This window comes from Perognathus longimembris, chromosome 3, assembly GCF_023159225.1.
Source record: "Perognathus longimembris pacificus isolate PPM17 chromosome 3, ASM2315922v1, whole genome shotgun sequence".
Taxonomy (NCBI): Eukaryota; Metazoa; Chordata; class Mammalia; order Rodentia; family Heteromyidae; genus Perognathus; species Perognathus longimembris.
This window is the reverse complement of record NC_063163.1, coordinates 88,193,022-88,216,716: the sequence shown is the minus strand read 5'-3', so window position 1 is coordinate 88,216,716 and position 23,695 is coordinate 88,193,022. Positions and strand designations below refer to the sequence as shown.

Sequence of the window (23,695 nt, the reverse complement as noted above, 5' to 3'; positions counted from 1 at the left end):
ACCATTCCTTCCTTCTCTAGGCCCCGGGGCTATGCTGTTATGCTTCCCTCTGTGAACTTCACCTTCAGCACACACCCAGATGGGTCACTACTCCAGCCCGGGGCCCTCCTTCCTCCTTCCTGGTGGGCTGTCTCACCCTGGTCTGGGATGTTTTGAGCACGTGTGTGCATGTGTGAGCATGCATGCATCTACTTCTCCATTAAGAACACTGAGTCTTGGCACTGCTGTCCACTCTCAGAGCACCCCCCCTCCTGCCCTGGCACCCATCGCTTTGTAAACCCTGACTCTCTCACTCTCTGGAGACCTGTGACAGCCCAAGTTACTCTGTGACCTTTGGCAGACTTTGTCAATCTGTTAAAAGGTCTGATTGGCCAGCTGCTGGTGGCTCAAGCCTGTAATCCTAGCTACTCAGGAGGCTGAGATCTGAGGGTGGCGGTTTGAAGACAGCCTGTGAGACTCATATATAGTTAATCACCAAAAAGCCGGAAGTGGAGCTGTGGGACAAGTGGTGGAACACCAGTCTTGAGCAAGGAAGCTCAGGGGCAGTGCCCAAGCCCTGAGTTCAAGTACCAGTACTAGTACCAAAAAAACAATAACAAAAAAAGTTGAGGCTGATGGCAGGTGACCGTCAGTAGGCGTTTGTCACCTGCTGGACTGTCTTGAGTCTCCTCATTTAGTATCCGCGTTTGTCACCTGCTGGACTGTCTTGAGTCTCCTCATTTAGTATCTGCTTACAGTGACTGCAGAGCTGCATCCCAGCCCTTCCTTTAGTACACAGATGGCTGCTGTTGCTTCTGTTTATTGTGGAAGGCAGGTACACAGAGCGAGAAAGCAACCTGCCCAGTCTCACAGCTCTACTTGGTGGCGCCAGAATTTCCATCCTGGAGGTTTGACTGCAGAGCAGCCCTTCCCTGCCCTCCAGCTCCGTCCTGAGAAGCCTGTAGGTGCTGGAGCCTGTGGGTGCCGGGGGCCGGGTGGCTTTCCCCGTGCTTTCCTTGACCTGGCCCTTCCACTTCTCTGTGTAGATGCTAGACCCCGGGCCCTTTTGAAGCCTTCTTCTGTGCTCCCGGGGCAGGCTCCTGGGGCAGGCTCCTGTTCCGGGTGCAGCCCCCTCACCCCCGGGGCTCCTGCCTGCAGGAAGCACCTGAGGCCCCGTGCACTCCTGAGGAGCTGCCATGCCCTGCCCGCTGGCCCTGCCTCAGTCACGGGGCCCATGGGTTTGCCAGGTGTGCTGGGCTGTGGCTGTCGCTTTCCCCTTGCCTGTGCCTGGCTTCCTCCAGGCCAGGCAGCCTGGGGCTATTTTTGGTCTCTCTTTTTTGGGGTGGATCTTCCCCACATTGCGACCCGTGGGTGTGCTTATTCTCATGTGGGGCACACCCGCCTGCACAGAGGGTATGCACACATGTGTCACATAGACACACAATGATCATTACAGACGTGTGGCATGTCCTGCAGTCCTCCTGGTAGCATGTTCCTGGGTGGGCATGTGCATGTGTGGGCCAGGCCTTTCTGTGCCCCGAAGCCTGTGTCTTCCTGGAAGGAGGGACTGCAGTGTCCCCTGAAGGCGGTGTGGCTGGGCTCCCAGCACCTCCAAAGGGGCCCCGTGAGCCACTTTCCCTGTGTGCCACTGGGCCCTGGGTGTCCACAAACAGGGGGGGCCCGGGCAGCCTACACCCATCTCCCCCAACCACCACTGGTAGAATGTTGGGACCATAGCTCAGTTGGGGCCGTTACACCAGCCTTTCCTCCCCCAAGGCCTCCAGCTCAGCAGTGCAGATGGCTCTGACCCAAATACCAGCTCCATGGAGGCAGAGGCTAGAGGATGGCGAACTCTAAGCGAATGTGGGCTATGCTCGAGACCCTGGCGCACAATGCCTAAACATTAAAAAAAAAAAAAAAAGCAACACAAATAAAAACAGGAAAGAAAAGGTCCTTTTTCCTGTCCTCTGCTCCTTTCCCTCCACTTGTGCCCTTGGCTTGCTGGTTCTTGGTGGCCACAAAGGACACAGAAACCTGGTTCTGGATCTGTGGTAGAGGGCGAAGAGGACTGGAGACTGGCAGCCTGTGGGGGACTTGCAGCCCAGAACCGACCCTCCCCAGAGGAGTAGGTGCGTGTGTGCGCGTGTGTGTGTGCGCGCGTGCGCGCACGTGCACGTGCAACATGCATGCACGTGTGTGTCCAGCTTCTGAGCCTCTGGTTCCCTCCGGTCTGGGCCCCTCCCTTCCTGCTCACTGAAGCCCGAGGGGAAGGGAAGGAATGGGAGGGGCTTGACCCTTGCTTGCTTCCTGGTGTTTTCGATGCTGTGCCTTCCACTTCCTCTAGAAGCTTCTACAAGGGTTCTTAAGCCATTTTAAGTGTGTGTCCTCTCATTTTTCTGACTGCTTTTGGCCTCACCTGTGTGGCCTCCTGAGCTGGTGACCTCTCACAGTGAGGGTGAACTAGGCTCACAGTCCCGGGGTCGCTGTGCCTGGGCCCTGTGTTAAATGCCACCCCGTCCCTGTCTGCACCCATCACCACAAACCCAGCCTGGAGCCTGTACAGAGCACTCTCGCACTCTGGGGCTTTGGCCCTGCCACCTCCCTGCCTCTGCTGGGGCCCCTCCATCCCGAGCTGCTGGGCTCACTGACTCTGATGGCACTGCTCTGTCCTGTGGTGGCCTGCTCATCTTCACCGCAACCATCGGCTGCACCACTCATGCTCACCCACTCTGCAGTATGGACCCCTGGCTCTCTGCACCGCAGCCACAGGCTGACACCAACCACCCCCTGACTCCCATGCCAGCCCTCTCCCCTTCCACTTTGGTCTCAGCAGATGCTGGGGCAGGAACCGGACGCCCCGGTGCTGCCTGCCTGGCCATGCCCAATGGCAGAGCTGTGGTCAGCTCCCTCCTTGCCACGCCCCCTCCCCCCACCTGCCAAGTCCTACTGCGTGTGTCTTCCTGGGTCATGGAGCTGGTGCCTGGTGCTTGCTGCCGCTCTCCCCGTGAAATGCCAGGTGCAGGAGGAAGAGGAGCTCTGTCTGTGACGTCCGGAGCCAGCCTGGAGCCCAGTCATTCCTTCCATAGGATGATTAGCCCGGTATTGGACAGGCTGGTTTGCGCCCCTGCGGGCTGTGGGTGCGCAGGGCCTGCTATGGCATGGCCCCCTCCAGCGGCCACCACTTGCTGGTGACTGCTGGCCCATCCCCCCACCCCCAATGGTGCTGTCTTCTCTGCCTGCCCACACTGCTCTACTGTCATCTTCCCACCAAAGCCAGTTGCTTTTTCTTTTTCTTTTTTTGGTCATTTTTTAAGACAGGGCCTCAAGTTTTTGCCCAAGGCCAGCCTTAGACAGCCTTGATCCTCCAGCCCTCTCCTCTTGCTTAGCTTACATACAGGCACACATCACAGTTTTGGCCTGTTGATTGAGGTGGGTTCTCACTAGCTTTTTGCCTGAGCTGGCTTTGAACCCACAGTCCTCCTGATCTCAGGCTCTAGAGTAGCTGGAATTTCAGGCGTGAGCTGCCGTGTCTGGCCAGGGTATTCTTTAAAATGGATCATTGAAAGAAATTGCTGCTTGCAAGGTTCCTGTATTTATTTGGCTTCAAACATGTCCTGACCTGGCCGGAGTCATTTCTTCCTAGGCCCTAGCTGCCTGCACACTGATCATTTCTGCCTGGTCCAGTTTCACCTGCCGGCCTTCCCAAACCTGCCTTACCATTTCCTGCCTCAGGGCCTTGACATATGCAGTCCTTTTGCCTGGAGTACTCAGTCCCCTTGCTTTTATGTTTCAGTTCAAAGGTAGTTTCTCCTTCCTTCCTTCCTTCCTTCTTTCCATACTTCCTTCCTTCCTTTTCTTTTTTTTTTCTTTTGTATTCTGTGGAGTCCTGGGCACATGCTCTACCCCCAGAGTGACCCCCCCCTCCACTGTAACTTCTGTTTGTTTGGGGCAGTGCCAGGGATTCCCTTAGGGTCTCACAGTCACTCAGCCTTAGCTTGCTTACTCAGCTGGCTCTCTACCACTTGAGCTATGCCTCCAATGACATTTTGCTGGTTAAGTAGAGATGGAGTCTCTTTTCTGCCCAGGGGCTGGCATTGAACCATGATTTTTTTTTTTTGCCAGTCCTGGGGTTTGAACTCAGGTCCTGGGCACTGTCCCCGAGCCTCTCTGTGCTCAAGGCTAGCGTTCTACCACTTGAGTCACAGCGCCACTTCTAGCCTTTTCTGTCTATGTGGTACTGAGGAATGGAACCCAGGGATTCATGCATGCTAGGCTAGCACTCTGCCCCTAAGCCACATTCCCAGCCCCAGGAACCATGGTCTTTTTTTATCTCAGCCTCCTGAGTAGCTGGGATTACAGTAGTGAGCCATCAGCATCTGGCTAAGTGTAACTTCCTGAAGACACTTCCGCACCCCTAGCTCCCAACATTCCTCCACCACCATCAGGGCCAGCGCCAATCGCCTCTGTGTTCCCTGCTCAGCCCCTATGGTCTCTGAAATTGTCCCCTTCCCTTCCTTGGTGCTTTGGGGAGGCTCAGAGCACCCCAGCTGGAGACCCTTGGGCAGGGCAGGGAGCTGGGGGGAGCTAGAGAGAGGAACCCCACCTGGCAGGTTTCATCCTGGCTCTTGCTGTTTTAGCTGTGTGGCTTTGGGTGAGTTACCTGACCTCTCTGTGCTCATCTCCCCCGGGTCTGATTGAGTCCTGGTGCCCCAGTGAGCACCCAGAAACCTGGGTCTTGGGGATGCGCCCATGTTCCCGTGTGTGTACATGCCTGGGCTGCCTTCCAGCCACCTCAGGCTACTGGACTTGGCATTGCCCCTGTGGGAGGCTGCTGTCTTCCCCTTGACCTCTTTCCTGCCCCGACATGAAGGCACAGGGTCTGGGAGAAGAGGTGCGGGGAAGGGAGTGGGGGTGGGGGGTGAAGGGTGGGAGGGAGGGTGAAGATGGGGGTGGCGGTGGAGCTGCTGCTTCAGGAGCAGGTTCTCACCAGCAGGAGCTGCATGATGATGTGGAGGAGACCAGGGTTCATCTTGCTGCTCCCCCCACTTCCCCAAGGTGGCAGAGGTGTGGCCCATCCCCAGGTCCCTTATATCAATCATATCCATCAGTCCAGAGGACAAAGGAAAACAGAGACCATACAGTGGCTGGGAAAGTTGTCCCTTGGCTCTGATTGACTGAGATAGTGTCACATGCTCATCCCTGGACCAGTCACCAGGACTCAGGACATAGATGTTCTGATTGGCCATTGGGGGCCCAGAGGAAGAAGTTCTTCAGGCTTCCTTGTTAGCAGAAAGAAGTGAAGTAACCCAGCCCTGTGTCCCTACATTGCCCCAGCCATGTCTCGCCAGGACGGTGTTGGAGATGTTATCCTGAGGCCTTCTTGAGGGGGTGTTGGGTTATCGGGTGATTGTTGGTCCCAGGGATTTCACAAACCCTTAGATGATTAGATCTTTAACTATTTGGATCTCACTCAGTTTCAGCTTTTGTTTTTTCCTTTGGCGAAACCAAAACCCCTGAGGGAGCAGGCCACAGGGCTGGATGGTGTCAGGTGAAGAAGTGGGACTGTGGGCGGAGGCCAGGAGGGAGGTGGGCAGAGCCTCAAGGGTCCCATCCTGGGGGAGGTACATGTAAGAAACTAGGAGAGATGGCAGGGCGGGGTAGCCTGGGGTTCAGGCTTTGTCCACCTCCCATGTGAGCTGTGGGGGACAATGGGTGTGCAGGCGGGGCCCAGGCCTGACCTTGAGCCCACTGTGTGGGCTCAGCTTTGGAGCAGGCATCTGAAATCCCGGCTACCAGGTGTGCTCCGTAAATGTTTCTGCCAGGTTGGCATGGGCCCCTGGACAAGGCACCACTGCTGCCGGGCCTTGCCCTACACCATGGGGATGAGAACAGCGTGGGTGCTAGGTGGAGGGGTGTCTGCAGGTGTCCCTGTGTGTGCTTGTGATGAAGACTTCCTCCCACCTGGCTGAGAGGCTGAGCTGGAGAGGAGGAGGTGCTGCGGTTGTCGCCAAGGCCATGCACAAGGATGGTCCTGCAGTGGTTGCCAAGCTGATGCATGAGTTTCCAGGTCACCAGGCTCCTCCACAGTGCATTGCAGGATTTCACCTGGAATTGCTGAGGGACTGGAGCAGGTGGACAGTGGAAGCGGGTAGCCCAGATTTGAATCCAGCCTCCGCTACTTCCCTGCTGCGTGTTTTCCTGTGCCTTCCCGCCCTCCCCGACACGAAGGTAGTAAACATGTGCTGCTCATAGGAGTTGTCCTACATGGTTAGAGCATGGCTGGGCTGGCTTGACCTCTTCCCTGGCAGATGCAGACCTGTGTGGCCAGCGGGCTAGTGTGAGGCCCTTGGGGGTTGCTGATTGTTGCGCCTGTGTCTCTGTTTGGCCGCATCCTCTGTGTTGTGCTTTGTGTTGGGGTTCCCCTAAGTGGTTCTCAGATACACATATGTCTGCAGAGGCCTGGCCAACCCGTTCCTACCTTGTGCTTTGTTTTAAAATTAAAAAAAAAATTGTGCCAGTCCTGGGGCTTGAACTCAGAGCCTGGGCACTCTCTCTGAGCCTTTTTGCTCAAGGCTAGCTCTCTACCACTTGAGCCACAGCTCTACTTATGGCTTTCTGGTGGTTAATTGGGAATAAGCATTCTCATGGACTTTACTGTGTGGGCTGGCTTTGAACTGCGATCCTCAGCTCTCAGCCCTCTCAGTCACTGGGATTACAGGCATGAGCCAGCAACACCTGGCTTCTCCTCCCTCCTCCTCTCCAGTTCCCTCTCAGATCCTTGTTTCCACTACCTCCACGGTTGTTCTGAGGTCTGGCCCAGCCGTGTTCTCCTCCAAGCCCAGGGCTGGCCCTTGCACTGCCGGGTTCTCCCAGCACCGGGCTCTTGGCAGGATTCCTCCGTGCTCCATCACAGATCCTTCACAAAGGCACTGCCCCATAGTGGCCTTTGGTACCCTCTGAGGCCCTCAGGGTCACACCCACCTACCCTTCTTCCTCCTGGAAAGGTGGTGGGTGGGGTCCCAGGGTGCAGAGCTAACTTGGAGGAGGCAGGCTTTGTGAGGATCCCTGGGCCTGGTGCCCTGGTCCCCTCTGGGCCCCTGAGAGGGAGGCTGTGCCAGCTTCATTGGGCCCAGGGCCAGCACAGCCCAGACTCCCTGGCATTGGGACCTGGCACTGGGACTCCCTCCTGCTATCCATTCCCAGGCCCCCAACTCCCGCCCCCCTCCCCCAGCACCACTGTCCAGCAGGAATGTCTTTGATTTCTCTTATTGTGAAATATTATGCAATTCAAGCAAAGTACACAGACACCCAGAGCTAGATAAATAAACAACACAGAGTGATCATCCCCAGGCAAAGGAGCAGGAGCTTTCCCTGAGCTTTCGTGTTCAAAGCTATAACTCTACCACTTGAGCCACAGCACCACTTCTGGCCTTTTGGTAGTTACTGGAGATGAGAGTTTTATAGACTTTCTCGCCCGGTCTGGCTTTGAACTACAATCCTCAGATCTCAGCTTCCTGAGTAGCGAGGATTACAGGTGTGAGCCACTGGTGCCAAGTCTAAGCCCCAGTTGGGATAGGGCTAACAGGCCAGGACATTGGGCCGGGGAGAGGCTGTCCCTCTGTGCCCAGCACAGTGGTCTGTGTGGCTGTGTGTACCTGGCTCTGGTTACCACATTGAGTGACTGGTGGTGGCAGCAGCGCTGGTTGTGTCTCCTGCCTCCATACACAGCTTCTGCTGGACCCGATCCCCAGTGCCTGGACGCTTTCTCCTGCCATAGGGAGACAGGAGCCCAGCGTCTTAGAAGTTGCCTCCCAGAAATGCTTTGCCATCTCTGTCTCAGTGCCGTGGAGCTTTCTAGAATGTTCCAAGTGTCTGCTGTAGTGTGTGCAGCACTGCTTTGGTTTGCATTTTGAGGTGGGAAGTGAAGTCCTGTTATCTGCAGGCAGGAGGCCTCAGGCTTGGTTTAGTCATGGTCCGTGGTCCCTGAGGAAGTGAGGATGCGAACTCCTCAGGACCCCCGCTGCCAGGTGTCAGGTACCGTGGTGCTGTCACCTCTGGCGTGGACACCAGTTATCCCCCCAGGTCTGGGGCTGGAGGTCTAAAACCAAGTGCAGTGGTTCTGTCTACAGACTACCATCTGACAGAGTTGCTCAGCTGCTCCTGCCTTGGGCTTGGGGCTCTTCCTCCCTTCTTGCCTCTGTCCTCTGGGGCCTCCTGTCATCTCTGTGTGATTGTCGTCTCAGTGTGGCTGTCATCTCAGGGTGTGACTGTCATCTCAGCGTGGCTGTCATCTCTGCAGCTGTCCTCTCAGTGTGGCTGTCATCTCTATGTGGCTGTCATCTCAGGCTGTCATCTCAGTGTGGCTGTTGTCTCAGTGTGAGACTGCAGTGTGCAGCTGTTGTCTCAGTGTGCAGCTGTTGTCTCTGTGTAGCTGCCATCTCAGTTTTGCTGTCATCTCTGTGTGTCTGTCATCTCAGTGCAGCTGTCATTCCAGTGTGGCTGTCATCTCTGTGTGGCTGTCCTCTCATTGTAGCTGTCGTCTCTATGTGGCTGTCATCTCAGTGTGTGACTCGTCTCAGTGTGGCTGTCATCTCAGTGTGTGACTCGTCTCAGTGTGGCTGTCATCTCAGTGGGGCTGTCATCTCAGTATGTGACTCGTCTCAGTGTGGCTGTCATCTCAGTGTAAGGCTACAGTGTGCAGCTGTTGTCTCTGTGTAGCTGCTGTCTCAGTTTTGCTGTCATCTCTGTGTGTTTGTCGTCTCAGTGCAGCTGTCATTCCAGTGTGGCTGTCATCTCTGTGTGGCTGTCCTCTCAGTGTGTGACTCGTCTCAGTGGGGCTGTCATCTCAGTAGGGCTGTCATCTCTGTGTGGCTGTCATCTCAGTGTGTGACTCTTCTCAGTGTGGCTGTCATCTCAGTGGGGTTGTCATCTCAGTGTAAGACTACAGTGTGCAGCTGTTTCTCTGTGTAGCTGCCATCTCAGTTTTGCTGTCACTTCTGTGTGTCTGTTGTCTCAGTGCGGCTGTTTTCTCAGTGTGAGGCTGCAGTGTGCAGCTGTTGTCTCAGTGTGCAGCCTTTGTCTCTGTGTAGTTGCTGTCTCAGTTTGGCTGTTGTCTCTGTGCGGCTGTCCTCTCAGTGCGACTGTTGTCTCTGTGTAGTTGTTGTCTCAGAGTGTGGCTGTCATCTCACTGTGTGGGAGTCACCTTCATGTGGCAGTGTGGCGTGGGTTGATGTGGGTACAGCAGGGACATAGCCATCTTAAGCCTGGGTCCTCCGTGTGCAGGGAGGGATGGCATCGGCTCCCTGCTGGTCTCCAGAGGATTCTGGGTACAGTGCTGTTCAGTGCCTGCCTCTGGTAGAGCTGCGTTGCTGTGGTGCCGGTGCTGGATGACAAACCCATGTCAGGAGACCCCAGTGGCAGGGGACCCAGATGGGCGGCCATACTTACAGCAGCCTGGCTGCAGTCAGGGCAGGCCAGGGCTGATGCGCTGACCAGGCTTGTGAGGCTTGTGGCTGGCACAGGTTGTGGTCCTGGCTGTCATTCGTGGGGAGCCCCACTGGTGTGGGGGTGCAGAAATGGCCACCAGGCCAGGACCAAGGCCAGCCAAGAGCCCAGGCCGCCTTGTCTGTGGGGCAGCCTCCTCACACCCTCCACAGACTGGCTCCGCAGCACTGGCCTGTCCGGGCCCACAGCCCTGCATGGCTGTGGAAGTGCCTGGGTCTGTCATTAGGACACCAGGACTATTGGGGGCATGGTGAGGTGCCAGCTCCAGGCCTGGGGGACACGTGGTGTTGCTTTGCACCCACCTCCATAGGTCTCAATGTCACCTCAAAGCCAGCATAGTTATAGCATTCCTCTACACCAGGGCCGCTGTGGGCAGTGGAATGTGCTGGGCACTGGGGCAGGTGTCCAGGCGAGGCTGGGCCTGCCCTTAGCACCTGCCCGTGGGAAGGGTGGGCAGGGTGACCTCAAGACAGAGTGGGAGTGGTCAGCAGTGTCTCCCCCAGGGGCCCAGGCCCAGGACACAGCCTATGTCTCGAGATTTCCCACACACCCATAGGGCAGCTGCAGAATGAGCACTGGAACAAGGGGAGGTTGAGGCCCACACAGCCGCTGTGGGATGCAGGGTGAAGAGAGGGTGTCCCGGAACTGCAGGAACCCAGAGCCGTGGCCACCTGCTGCTGGCCGCTTTGTCACCAGCAGCTGGGGTGGGATGGGGCCCGTGCTCCCCCAGCCACCAGCACAGGAGCCAGAGGCAGAGTGGTCCCAGCCGCTACCCTGCCCCACTCTTCCAGGACTTGGCAGGCCTGCAGCGCCTTCCTGAGCTGTGGTCAGCCCCAAGCCCATGAGGCCCCCGGCTTTGTTCTTGGAACATGGCTGTGTCCCAGGACAGTTGCATCCTGGGTCATCCCACCCCTTGTCCCGGAGGAGGGAGGCGCTGGGCTCTGTACACACAGCTCAAGGCTGCTCCGCACATCTGAGCTGCGTAGCATGGGACTGTGAAGTCCAGCTCCTGCTGGACGCTGTCCCTCAGCGTAGAGCCCACTCAGGGCTCTCAAGTGGTGATTTGAGCAGTGAAGTCCATGAGATGCTTGTTTCCAGTTACTCAGCAAAAAGCCAGAAGTGGAGTTGTGGTAGAGTACCATCCTTGTGTGAAAAAAGTTCAGGGACAGCACCCAGGCCCTGAGTTCAAGCCCCAGGCCTGGAAGAAGAAGGCCTGTGACCATGGGCTGCCTCTGCTCCGTGAGTGAGCCCCAGTTCACTGTCACGTGGCCCCTGCATCCAGGCCAGGTGAAGTAGTAGTGTCACGGGCAGGAGGCAGAGTCTGGCCCGCAGACCCCCGTGGGGACACAAAGGGGACCATCCCCCCCCCCAGCTCCCTGTGTCTACCCCCAGCTCCCGCTGAAGTCCAGTCAGTCAGAGGAGCCCTTCTGGGCTCCCATGAGAGGCCTTGCCCACTGGCTGGAAAAGAAGGGGTACACGGCTGTGGGGTGCCTCCTGGGGTGGAAGTTTGGCCCCCCAAGCCCCAGGACAGGCCCAGGCCCACTGCCTGTAGCATCAGGGGCTGTAGGAGGGGATGCAGGGAGCAGGAGCAACCCAAGTCCTCTGCACCCTCAGAAGCAGCAGGGCAGAGGACAGAAGTTCAGGCTGGAATGGGGAGGGGACAGGAGCCAAGCAGTGGCAGTCAAGGGGGAGTTCTCCCCTCCCCACCCCAAGACCCATGGGTGCCGCCCTCAGTGGCTCTGGGTCCCAAGTGCCCCGGGAACCCTCAGGAGAAAGCCTGGAAGAACAGTGTCTTAGGTACAGGGTGTGGACGGTCTAAGATAGGAAACCTCAGTAAGTTCCGGAGTGCCCACTTCTGAAACACCAGTGGAAGTGCACAGTCGCGGCCCTGGGTTCAGTTCTGATGGCAAAGGCCTCTGTTTTTATGGGTGACTCATCCATGTGGGGCTGATCTCCCTCCCCCGTGAGCACCCCTGTGCCCCGCCAGTGCTTGGTCTGTCAGCCTGTCTCGTTTTAGTCATTCTGCTACAGGGTGTGGGATCTTGCTTTGCACTTATTTCATGACTAAAGCACCCTGATGGGGTGGCTGTGTGAGGCCCTGGGGATCCAGTGCCAAGGCTGCCTCATGGTCCTGGAGGCTGCTTCAGCACTATCTCCCATGACTGCATTCTGGGTAGCAGCAAAGGAGGCTCATCAGCAGCACACATCATAATCTCTGGTATGAGATTTGAGTTCTGAGACAAGAGGAGCCATGGAAGCCACTGGAGCCAGAGTGACCAGCTCAGCCCAAGGGGGCTGGGTGGATGGGGCCAGGATGGCACTGGACAGGAATGGTGGATTTGCTGTGTCTGAAGAGGCGTGGCCATGACTGCTGGCCCAGGAGCATTGAGTGGGGGACATGGAGGAAAGAATCCAGTGACTCAGCTTTGCTGGCAACTTGCCCCTGTGTCAGCGACGCGCGTGGGCTTCCAATAAAAGGCTCACCCAGCTCAACTGTCTCCTCCTGGTTGCCGCTCTGCCTGTGGGCCTGGTCTTGTAGGGCCAGCCAGGCCCAGCGCCCTGAGGCTGACTCTCCACACACTGTCTTCTGGCACTGATCTTTGTCCTGGGGGGCGGGCAGGGGCAGAATAAAAGCACAGTTACACTCGGCAAGATGCTGTGTGCTTCACCCTTGTGCTATCTAATCAGCTGCCCGGTGTGCGATGGAAGGAAAGGGCAGGACGAAGTCCACCTCTCCCGGGCAGGCCGCCTCATGCCAGGCGCCACAGCCACCCCAGATCCTCCTCTGGATCCCTTACCTGCCAGGACTCACTGGGTCCCTCCCCCTACCCCCCATCTTGGCAGGTGAGGGGCAGAAAGGACTGCCTGTGGCCAGGGCTGGGTATGCGGTATGGAGCCCCTTGAGCCCCATGAGTGCTGGGATTGCAGTCATGTGTCCCCTCACCCGCTGTCAGCCCTTCTGATATTGCGTTGCCTTCTGTTGGGTGGGAGAGCAGCAATTTGCCATGGGTGGATTCTCCTGCAGCTTGATCTTTGCCAGCAGCATCACCCAGCATGTATCCCCTGCCTCCACCACCCAGCCGCCCTTCCTCTGCATGTGGGGCCTGCGGCCCTGCTTCCCCATGCCCTGGGCTTCGGCCGTGGAGGAGGCCCCAGTTCCCACCTTCACAGAACTGACACTGTGGGGTACTCTAATCATGATGGCTGCTTTAGCTGCCGGTGACTGTCACCAAGCTGCCTGTGGTGGGTGGGGCCGGGTCTCCCAGAAGCCAAGAGCATCTGTAATGAGAAGGACCGCCTCCCAGGTGGCGGCCTGAGGGCCTCAGTCCAGGCTGGGACGCCATGGACTGTGTGCGGGGTAGAGCGTGGGGCATGGACGGTTGTCAGGGCTGGACAGTGGAGACAGTCCAGGGAACCCAGGACACAGGACACACTGTGATCTGCCTCCCACGGAAGCCTTCCTAGGCCCCTGGACCCCCTGTGCCTGCTCCTCACAGCTGTCCAGCCTCAACTGTGCCTTGGTTCCTCATCTGCAGGGTATGGGTGGCTCTGTACAGGGGCAATGAGGGGGAGCAGTGGGCCTGGCGTGGACCTGGGGCTGTTGGGCATGCTGTCAGCTAGTGCCATGTGGCTGCCACAGCCCCTTTGCACATGCTGGAGGCACAGGTTGTCAGGCTGGTGGGAAGATGCGTTGACCTGTTTGTGAATGGTGATCCTAGAAGGGGTCTCTCTGGTCGCCTGTGTTTTCCAGAACCCTCAAGCCCATGTGTACCTCTCAGCAGGGAATTTACTTTTTTTTTTTTTTTTTTTTTGGCCAGTCCTGGGGCTTGGACTCAGGGCCTGAATACTGTCCCTGGCTTCTTTATGCTCAAGGCTAGCACTCTGCCACTTGAGCCACAGCGCCACTTCTGGCCATTTTCAGTATATGTGGTGCTGGGGAATTGAACCCAGGGCTTCATGTACGCGAGACAAGCACTCTTGCCACTAGGCCATATCCCCAGCCAGGGAATTTACTTTTCTTCCCTAAATGCCACAGAGATCAGAGGAGACACAGCCCTGGCCAGTGCAAGGGAAATGAGGTGCAGAGTGCCAGCTTGGCCACGGGGCCCCGAGAAGCTTGAGCTGGGCCTGGCTGCCCTGCTCTGCCTCTTCCCAGGGTTCAGGGCCGGTCAGGCCTCCGCTTCCTCCAGGGCCTCGGTCGGTGGGTCTGGCTGTTGAAACCGGGACAGTGGGGGTGGTTGGCCTTGTCCAGGAAGGCCATGTTCAAGGAAAGTGGACAGTGACGCAAGCTGCCCCGCGGCATGGCTTTGGGTCTGGGCTCTCTTTGATGGGCTGGGGGGGGGGAGGGGAGGAGGGAGAGGAGGAGGAGCACAGAAATAGGCAGACTTCCCACCAGGGAAGCTAGCAGCTTAGTCTTCTTTCTTTGGCAAAGAAAAGATCTGGTTTTGTGCTAGGCTGGAGTTCAGCTCTAGTAGTAGAGTGCCAGCCTTGAAAGCACAAGGCCCTGAGTTCAAACCCCAGTACCACCAGAAAACGGTTTTGGGGTGGGTTGTTTTTTTTTTTTTTTTGCCAAGCTTTATAAAGTTCCTGGGGCGCTGGCGGCTCACACCTGTCATCCTAGCTACTCAGGAGGCTGAGATCTGAGCATGACAGTTCCAAGCCAGGCTGGGCAGGAAAGTCTGTGAGACTCTTATCTCCAATTAACCAGCAAAAAGTAGAGCTGTGGCTCAAGTAGTAGAGCACCAGTCGAGTAGGCAAAGCTGAAGGACAGTGCCTGGGCCCTGAGTTCAAGCCCCAATGCTGGTGCATGCACACTTGAAGCATGCCAACACTTGCAAGTGTTGAGTATTGTTCATATTAGGAATTATTTCATGGAATGCTGGGGGTGAGCAGGGCTGGCCCCCGTACAGGCCAGACACCCACAGACTTCTGGGAGCCTGGAGTCGAGGCAAGGCAGGCCATGCTCATGTTTGTGTTCCCCCTGCAGAATGTGCGCATCGACCCCCAGAGCCTGTCCTTCAACATGTGGAAGGAGATCCCTGTCCCCTTCTACATGTCCGTCTACTTCTTTGAGGTCATCAACCCCAATGAGATCCTGAAGGGCGAGAAGCCGCTGGTGCAGGAGCGCGGGCCCTACGTGTACCGGTGAGGCTCCCGAGGCAGCCAGGCACCCAAACGACAGCCGTGGGGCCTAAGTCCTTCTGTCCTTTATGTGTGTGCCAGTACTGGGGCCTGAACTCAGGACCTTGTGTTTATGAGGTGGCGCACTACCATTTGAGCCACACCTTTAGCCTACAAAGAAAACGTGTCTTTGAGCCACTGACAGCTGGTTGGTGCCTGAGTTGTTTGTGGTACAGTGAGGGGCCTCAAGGTACATTAGTGTGGGGAGCTGAGAGCAGACGAGACAGACACATGCAGGAGGCATGCATGCACACACACGGGCATGTGGCCCACACGTATGAGCGCCCAGCACCCACCCATGTGGCTGAGGGCAGCAGGGTGGAGGAGGCTGTGGGGTTTGGGGTGTTGTGGAAGAGCCTTGCAGGGGTGTGGTGCCCCTGGGAACGCTTGAGCTGACCTGGTGTTTCCATACAGACAGTTCAGACATAAGACCAACATTACCTTCAATGACAATGGCACTGTGTCCTTCCGGGAACACCGCAGCTTCCAGTTCCAGCCCGATAAGTCCCGGGGTGCTGAGAGTGACTACATTGTCCTGCCCAACATCCTGGTTATGGTGAGTCCTGGGCCTGGAGTGGCTGTCCCTGCCACTGTCCCCACTCCCCCCCACCTCGCTCGGAGGCTAGGTGGGGTAGGCAGGGCCCATCCTGGGTGTCAGCACAGAGCTGTTTGGGGGCACTTCCTGCATGGGCCAGGTCTGTAGGGTCCCCACCAGGGTGGGCCTCAGGCTGTGGCTGACTTCAGCACCCCCAGGCAAAGGCTGCAACAGGGATTTGGAAGCCCACCCTGCCCCCAGCTCGGCAGGGGAGGAAGTGGGTAGATGCCTGGGGGGGATACCTTGGGCTGGGTCAGGAATGGCTAGGGCCCCCCCCAAGTCCAGGTGTCCAGGTGCCAATTGGTGCCAGCGTCCAGCATAGCCTTCCCAGGCCCGCGGTGAGCAGTTCATGCCTGAGCCCAAGGCGGGCACTGAAGAGTGTCTGCAGCCCCCAACTCCACCATTGTAGCCTAGGAACGGCTGAGGGGAGCACTCATGGGTGTGGCCTTGCCCTCCTCCCTGGTAACCCTGGTGAAGGACATGGGGTCCACAGGATTTTCGTGTTTCCTGGAAGATCTCGATTATGATTCTTTTCCTATCCATTGGGAAATGTAAAAGGTGTTTTAGATCGCTCACCAAACAAAAGCCTACTTTAGGGCTTTGGAGCCTGGCCGAGGGTGGAGAGGGACTTATATTTTATTTTGTATCCTGTTTTGATTTTTAAGGGACGATGTGTTTATCACCTCTCAAAGACGATTTGAAAGCAAAAGAGCCTGGGTTGTTCCTGTGGGACCAGACCGGACAGTTCCCGCTCCTGTTCCAAGTGGGGCTCACTCCTCCTCTAGGGCTGGCCTTGACCTTGTGATGCCTTTGTAAAACAAACCAAGGGGCTAAGGTGTGACTCCAGCAGTAGAGCACCTGCCCGGCATGTGTAAACCCCAGTACCACAAAATAAGGAGGAAAGAAAAAGAAAAGACAAAAAAAAAAATAACCCCAAAAAAACCAACAGAGTGCTGGTGACTCATGCATATCACCCCAGCTACTCAGGAGGTTGAGATCTGAGGATCATGGCTTAAAGCCAGGCAGTTGGGTAGAAAGCTGTGTGAGGCTCTTCGTTTTTTTGTTTTTTGTTTTGGCCAGTCCTGTGGCTTGGACTCAGGGTCTGAGCACTGTCCTTGGCTTCTTTTTGCTCAAGGCTAGCACTCTGCCACTTGCACAGCGCCACTTCTGGCCATTTTCTGTATATGTGGTGCTGGGGAATCGAACCCAGGTCCTCATGTATACCAGACAAGCACTCTTGCCACTAGGCCATACCCCCAGCCCCTGTGTGAGGCTCTTATCTCCAATTAACCAGCAAACAGCCAGCACTGACACACACAGACTCCAGGACAGGACAGCCCCGTGGTAACACAAGTAGGTGTTAGTGGAGTGGCTGCCTGGATCCTTTCTGGAAGGACCCGAGATGGTTTCTCTCCATATGTGCCCAGGTGCCTTTAGGAACAGCTCCAGTGACTGATGGGTAGAGGGTGGAAGTTAGGCTGGTTTTGAGCCTGGCTTAATCTGGGGTGCAGACAGTCCTGGGTTTGCACTGGCCCCTCTCCCCAGCAAGTTGGCCCTCTCTGGGGCCCCAGGTTTTGTGTGTGACGGTGCCCCTGCAGAAGAACACGGGGCAGGGGTGTTGCCTGGAAAGGGCTTCATGCTGGCTTCTATGCCTGTCATGTCAGCTGGGGTGACTCCTGGAGCACCTGGGGTGGAGGTGAGGTGGTGCAGGGCGGCTCCCCACCGCCCTGGCCGCACTGGCAGCAGTGTCTCGGCTCTGCAGAGCGCAGCTGCGATGATGGAGCACAAGCCCACCAGCCTGAAGCTGCTCATGACGCTGGCCTTCAGCACCCTTGGGGAGCGTGCCTTCATGAACCGCACGGTGGGCGAAGTTATGTGGGGTTATGAGGACCCCCTGGTGAACCTCATCAACAAATACTTCCCAGACATGCTGCCCTTCAAGGGCAAGTTCGGACTGTTCTCAGAGGTGAGTGGGAGCTCTGGGATGGGGGGGAGGTAGGGGGGGGCAGCTGGCCACCAGCTTTCTCTTGTCTTGACCCTTGGTGACCTGGCTCGGCTTCCCAGGGCTTTCCTCCTGGGGCAGGAGACGACTTCCCTTGTTTTCTGTGTGCTAGAATAGCAGCTTCCCAGCAGCTGCAGGGGGCCGGAAGCTGGCCATAGTCTTTCAGGGTCATGCTGATGTCTCAGCAGAGGGTTGGGTTTTGTTTTGTTTTGTTCTGTTTTTTGGTCGGTCATGAGGCTTGAACTCTGGGCTTGGGCGCTGTCCCTGAGCTCTTCAGTTCATGTCTAGCTCTCTACCACTTTGAGCCACAGCTCCACTTCTGGTTTTCTGGTGGTTAATTGGAGATAAGTATCATGGACTTTCCTGCCCAGGCTGGCTTGAACCGCGATGCTCAGATCTCAGCCTCCTGAGTAGCTAGGATTACACGAGTCAAGTGCAGGGCGGAGGGGAGCCAGGGTGGGCCCTGGAGCCATGGCACAGCCAGGCTGCAACCTCAGAGCCTGGCATCATCCTGTGCCTCCTTGGGCGTGAGGTGGTGGGCACATGGACAGCTTTGTCTGCGTGGTGCCCCAGAAAGCCCTTAAGGTCCACAGTGGGGCTCGATGTCAACTACCCTCCCCCCATGCCTTGGTCCCCAGATGAACGACACAGACTCTGGGCTCTTCACCGTGTTCACCGGGGTACATGACATCAGCAGGATCCACTTTGTGGACAAGTGGAATGGACTTAGCAAGGTGAGCGTGGAGGTGACTGTCCACTGTAGGAGTTGGCTGCTGGGGGTGGGGGTGGGGGGTAGGGGGGTGGGCAGTGGGGGTGCCGCTGCTCTGGGCTGTGCTGCACTCAGGTGCAGGCATCTGGCGTCTGCTGGGCTCCCTTCCTCCCCCAACTCCTGACTCCGGAGGAACAGCTTTGAAATTCCGCCCCAGAACACAGGAAGACATTCCCATTAAAACCCAACAATGGAGTATGCACGGTCCTCCTGGGCACCCTGCCCCGCCCTCCAGAGGAAAGCCCCACCTCCCTGTGAGTCCCAGGTTCCGTCCCCTGTGTCTGTGTCCAGAACCTGCGGAACATGCTGGAAACACATCACTGCTTGCTTCTGCACCTTAGTGACTGTGCTCTCTGTGTCTGTCTCTCTCTCACGCAGGGGATGGCTCTTCTCTTCTCTCTTCCATTCAAGGAATGGAGCACAGGTCTTCTGCATGCTATGATGCTTTACCACTGACCTACATCCCAGCCATTTAAAAAGAAATATTTTGCTTGGCAATGTGGCATAGTGGTAGAGTGCTTGCCTAGCAGGCACGGAGCCTTGGGTTCGATTCTTCAGTACCACATAACAGAAGGAGCTGGAAGTGGAGCTGTGGCTCATGTAGTAGAGTGCTAGCCTTGAGCAAAAGAAGCTCAGGGACAGTGCCCAGGCCCTGAGATGAAGCCCCAGGACTGGCCAAAAAAAGAAGTATATATATTTTGAGCTACATGGATGATGGGTGATGTGTGCTGGTGGCTTACACCTGTATCGTAGCTACTCATGAGGCTGACATCTGAGGATCACAGTTCAAAGTCAGCCTGGACAGGAAAGACTGTGAGAGTTCCAACTAGCCAACAAAATGCTAGAAGTAGAGCTGTGACTCAAGTGGTAGAGCATTAGCCTTGAGCAAAAAAAAGCTCAGGGGTAGCACTTAGGCCCTTCGTTCAAGCTCCAGGACCAGAGCAGAAAAAAAGAAAAAGAAGTATTTTGAGGTGGTTTCCCTGGGCCGCCCAGGCCAGTCTGGAACTTTCTCAGCCTCTCATGTGCTAGGATTCTAGGCATGGCCACTGTGCTTGGCTGTTGAGAGTCCTTACTCCTAAGGGATGCTGCTCATACTTCCTGATTTGCTTTTTCAGTGTGAAATGAGGCATGGGTTAGAGTTCTAATGGGGCTGAAGGGTGCACAGGGGCCCTTGGCTGTGCCCCAGAGGCAGCTCCTGGTAGCTTGTTGTGAGGCCTCTGCTGCACAACTATGGCTTTGGGTGGTTCACCTGCCAGCCATTTCCCAGCTTTGCCTGTTGATATTTGTTGGTGTGTGATATGAGTGATGACATTTTGCAGAAGAAATGTCTGAGGCTCCAGGCCAGGCCAGGTGTCCTGTCCTTGCTTCCATGGGACGCCTGGTGTCCTGTCCTCGCTGGCCACCAGGTGCCCATCCTGGGAACTGAGTGGTGCTGCTGGTAGTGGGGCCGGTTGGGGCGTGCTGATGATGCCTGAGGCCTCAGCTGTCCAGAGGCCACACCGTCTTGCCGCTTCCTCCCATCAGGTCAACTACTGGCACTCGGAGGGGTGCAACATGATCAACGGGACGTCAGGGCAGATATGGCCGCCGTTTATGACTCCTGAGACATCACTGGAATTCTACAGCCCCGAGGCCTGCAGGTAGCAGCTGGAAAGAGCCAGGAAGCCTCGTGCAACTGTGGCCTTGTGTGCGCACAGAGTGCCTAGCCGCTCCGTGTTTGCTTCACTGGCTCTGGCACCACCCTGAATTTTCGTGTTTTACCTTGTCCTGTGTATGTGTGTATGTGTGTGTGTGTGCATACACACACACGTATATGTGCATATGCACGTGCAGGCATGCACATTCATGCCAGTACTAGGGCATAAATGTGGCCTGGGCACTATCCCTGAGCTTTTGTGCTCAAGGCTAGAGCCACAGCTCTACATCTGGCTTTTTGCTGATAAATTGGAAATAAGAGTCTCATGGCCTTTCCTGCCCATACTAGCTTTGAATCATGACCCTCAGCCCTCAGGCTCGTGAATAGCTAGGATCCCAGGTGTGGGCCACCAGCACCCTGCTCCCTAAACATTTTGGTCAAATCTTAAGATGTGGGGCCCCTGGCAGAAGAGGGCTGGCTGCATGCAGCTTTTGATTGAAAGCCCTCTGGGTGAGAACAATCGATGGGCTTGGGTGGGGAGGCCATTGCAGCCCCTCGGGGCAAAGTGACACGCCCTGGCCACAAGAGAGGGCTGTACAGGTGGCCACTGTGGCAAGCCAGGCTCTGACATATGTTCTGGGGTCCTTTCTCACCTGTCTGCCCCCCCCCACAGGTCTATGAATCTCATCTACAAGGAGCCAGGGGTGTTTCAAGGCATCCCCACCTACCGCTTCGTGGCCCCCAAAACCTTATTTGCCAATGGCTCTGTCTACCCACCCAATGAAGGCTTCTGCCCGTGCCTGGAGTCCGGCATTCTGAACGTCAGCACCTGCAGGTTCAGTGCGTGTCCTTTCATGTCCCTCCCCCGCCCCCTGGGGCCAAGGGCAGGGCCAGTGCCAGCAGGGACTTATCTGCCACTGTCCACCCAAGCCGTGGTCTCTGTACTCTTGATCATTTCATTAGGCTGCAGATAAGGAGCAGCAGGGAGATAACTGAAGAGAGAAAACAGGCTGTGTGTATCAGACATGGGACATACACACAAGCTTGTTATCTCCCGTTCTGTGGTTCTGCGCCTGCCTTGGTCTCCCTGGGCTAAGGTCACAGAGGTGCATGGGTGTGTGTGTGTGTGTGTGTGTGTGTGTGCGCGCGCGCTACTCTGCCTCTTCCTTCTGCAGGTGCTGGCACTCCTTGGCTTGCAGCCCCCTCCTCTATTTCCATAGCGCGGAGGCAGCCTCGGATCCCTGGCCTCACCTCTGGCCTCTTCTGACCCTTCTGGTATTCAGAATGGACAGGATTCCCTTCCTGTCTTAAAGGCAGCTGGCCTATAACCTTGATTCCCTGTTCCCCTGGGCTCCAGAACCACAGATGCCAGGACTGGGTGTGGGTGGGGACACGGGCCTGCTTCCCATACATGCCAGGGGCTGGCCTTGCGCCCACTGGTTGTTTTGCTAGAGTCTCCTGTTTGGCAGTGTGAGGTGTGGTTTCTGGGACCAGCACAAGGTCTCTGGCATCTTCGCAGCCTGGGCCAGCCCCTGTGGCACCCACTGTCATTGCTTAATCCAGACACTTGGGTGTCATTTTGGACTCCTCCTCACCCCTCACTGAGCATGCGCAGGCCCTGCTGACTCCATCTCCCTGTTTCCTCTGTGGCTCTTCTTCCCTGCTGCCCTCTCTTCTGCCTCTTGGTCTACAATCCAGTCTACAGCCCATAAGCATGGCCACCATAGGCTGAGCTCATGTGCTCGCTTTACTTGCAACAGATTTAGCAAGTCCAGTTTTAAAAAAGGCATTTCTGCCAGGCACTGGTGGCTCACACCCGTCATCCCGGTTACTCAGGAGGCTGAGATCTGAGGACTGTGGTTTGAAGCCACCCCAGGCAGGAAAGTCTGTGAGATTTTCATCTCCAATTAACCCCCAAAAAGCTGGAAGTAGAACTGAGGATCAAGTGCTAGCCTTGAGCAAAAAAGCCCAGGGACAAGCCTAAGCCCCGAATTCAAACCCCAATACCGACACCAAAGCCCTGCCCCACCCCAACAAGCAACAACACAAAACAAGAAAACCAGAAGGCATTCCTTCAGTGGCCTGGGCACGTGTGCCTGGTGCCACCACAGAGGCCAGGGCTCCTTGGGAAAAGCCCCTGCGGACAAACAGCACACACTGTCATCCCTCAGCGATGTCTGATGGGTCTCTGTCATGAATGCCTCAGTGACTTGGCTCTGCTCAGCCGGCAGCTGCACACTGGTGGCCCTTCCTCTGCTAGGTTTAGCTGGAGGCCTACTCTGAGTTCCTGCCATCCTGTTACTTCCTGCAAGTCTGTTATGTGCTCACTGCCTTGGATTCCCTCAGCCATCATCCACCTCCTCCACCGGCTGCTGATGCGCTGCCTATGCTGTGGTCAGTCCTGGCCTGTGCCCAGCTGCTCACACAGTGACTGGGTCGATGGAAGACTGGGCAGTCGTGTTCTCAGGAAGAGGAGCTGAGGCTGGGCTGCAGTGGAGCTTAGTGGCTGGCAGGCCTCTTGTCAAGGCCATGGCTTCTGGCTGGAAATGGTGGGCTGGGGTCAGGCTGTCACAGGGCCAGGGCCTGACTGTAGCCTGTGGTACTTGCTCCCCATGCCCCCTCCCACCCCCACCCCCATCCTGGGGTGTCTGGGAGAATTTCTGCCTCTAAGCTGGACCTGTCAGTTACCTCCTGGGAGGTGTGGCAGCCTCTGTGGCACACCAACACAGGCTTTTCTTGGTCCCAGGCAGACCTTGGCACTCAGCCTGGAATTTGCCATCTGCCTTTCGCCAACATCAGTTTGGTTTTCCTCTGGGCTGGCTCTGCTGCCAGACAGACACTCTCTGAGGCTCCTTTTGGGGCCTCCTCCTGGCAGAAGGACCCTACCATCCATTCTAGCCAGAGTCCTAGGGCTGGCTCTGATTGGTCTGTCTCGTGCCTCCTTGCCCTGCTGTGAGCCAGTCACTGTCGCTGAGGCTAAGTGGTGTTGGCTGGTTAGCCAGGCTGTGTCACATCATGTGCCCAGACCCAGCCTCATCCAAAGCATGGGATAGAGCAGGGGAGGGTGTATGTTGAGGCACAGCAACCTAAAGAAGGAAGGGGGAGGGACATGCAGACCCCTGAAGAGGGCCTGCCTCCCCATTGTCTCTTAGAATGTTTGCCCCAAGAACTTCCAGAATGCAAGAGAACTGAAATATCGGTAATCTGCCCCTGTAGGCTTCTCCTCACTGGACTCAGAGGTACCTACCACCATGTCTACCTTCCCTTTACAAGTCTCGCAGATTTTCCTGCCCTGGTTGGCCTCAGATCTCAATCCTTCCATCCTTAGCCCCCTGAGTAGAGTTACAGGCAGAGCCATCAGTGTCTGGCTGGCATTCATGTCTTTGGAGTAGCACCTTGCAGTTACTAGAACGCTCTCACCCTTGATGCTTGGAGTTCCTAAATCTGCCTTTCAGTGGCATTTTATCTGAAGATTAAAAAAAAATACCTGTGCATTTCCCCTTTGAGGCCTTGATATTTTCTTGGACTCAGGACTCCTTCATCTAACGTCTCTGACCCTGCCCCTTAGGCTGCTCTGCTCTGCTCCCTGGTAATCCTTGGCAATTATGTCTGGTTAGACTTGCCATAAAGCTATAAATTAATTATGCGGATTGCCCGGGCAGGGCTCTGTCAGGGTGTCAGGAGATAAAAATCGGATGAAGTGCAGGCAGTTATTGAAAGGCCTCATGGCTACCTGCCCGAGGAACGTCGTGGGGGCATCTGCGTGTTGCCACAGGCCTGTGGGGTTTTCTGCCCTGTCCAGCCTGTCACCATAGAAATGGGTCCTCGTGTTGGTGCTGTCTCCTGTGGCTCAGCCGGAAGGTGGGAGATGAAGCCACCACCTTGGGAAAGGGTTTGTTCCTGCCGGTCTTGCCACCAGCACGGTGCTGGAGACGCAAAGCTTTTTTTTTTGGCCAGTCCTGGGCCTTGGACTCAGGGCCTGAATGCTGTCCCTGGCTTCCTTTTTGCTCAAGGCTAGCACTCTGCCAC

General features: G+C 56.5%; 1 protein-coding gene across 2 annotated transcripts in view; it reads left to right on the top strand.

Annotated features, from left to right (window-relative positions):
* Positions 1 to 23,695, top strand: part of Scarb1 (scavenger receptor class B member 1) — a 39,669-nt gene that overhangs the window by 4,000 nt on the left and 11,974 nt on the right. For both annotated transcript variants that reach the window (XM_048343129.1, XM_048343131.1), the window contains exons 2-7: positions 14,471 to 14,628; positions 15,079 to 15,220; positions 17,022 to 17,225; positions 17,900 to 17,995; positions 19,555 to 19,670; positions 20,340 to 20,506. In XM_048343129.1, coding sequence (XP_048199086.1) covers positions 14,471 to 14,628; positions 15,079 to 15,220; positions 17,022 to 17,225; positions 17,900 to 17,995; positions 19,555 to 19,670; positions 20,340 to 20,506 — 883 coding nt within the window. The remainder of the gene's footprint in view (positions 1 to 14,470; positions 14,629 to 15,078; positions 15,221 to 17,021; positions 17,226 to 17,899; positions 17,996 to 19,554; positions 19,671 to 20,339; positions 20,507 to 23,695) is intronic.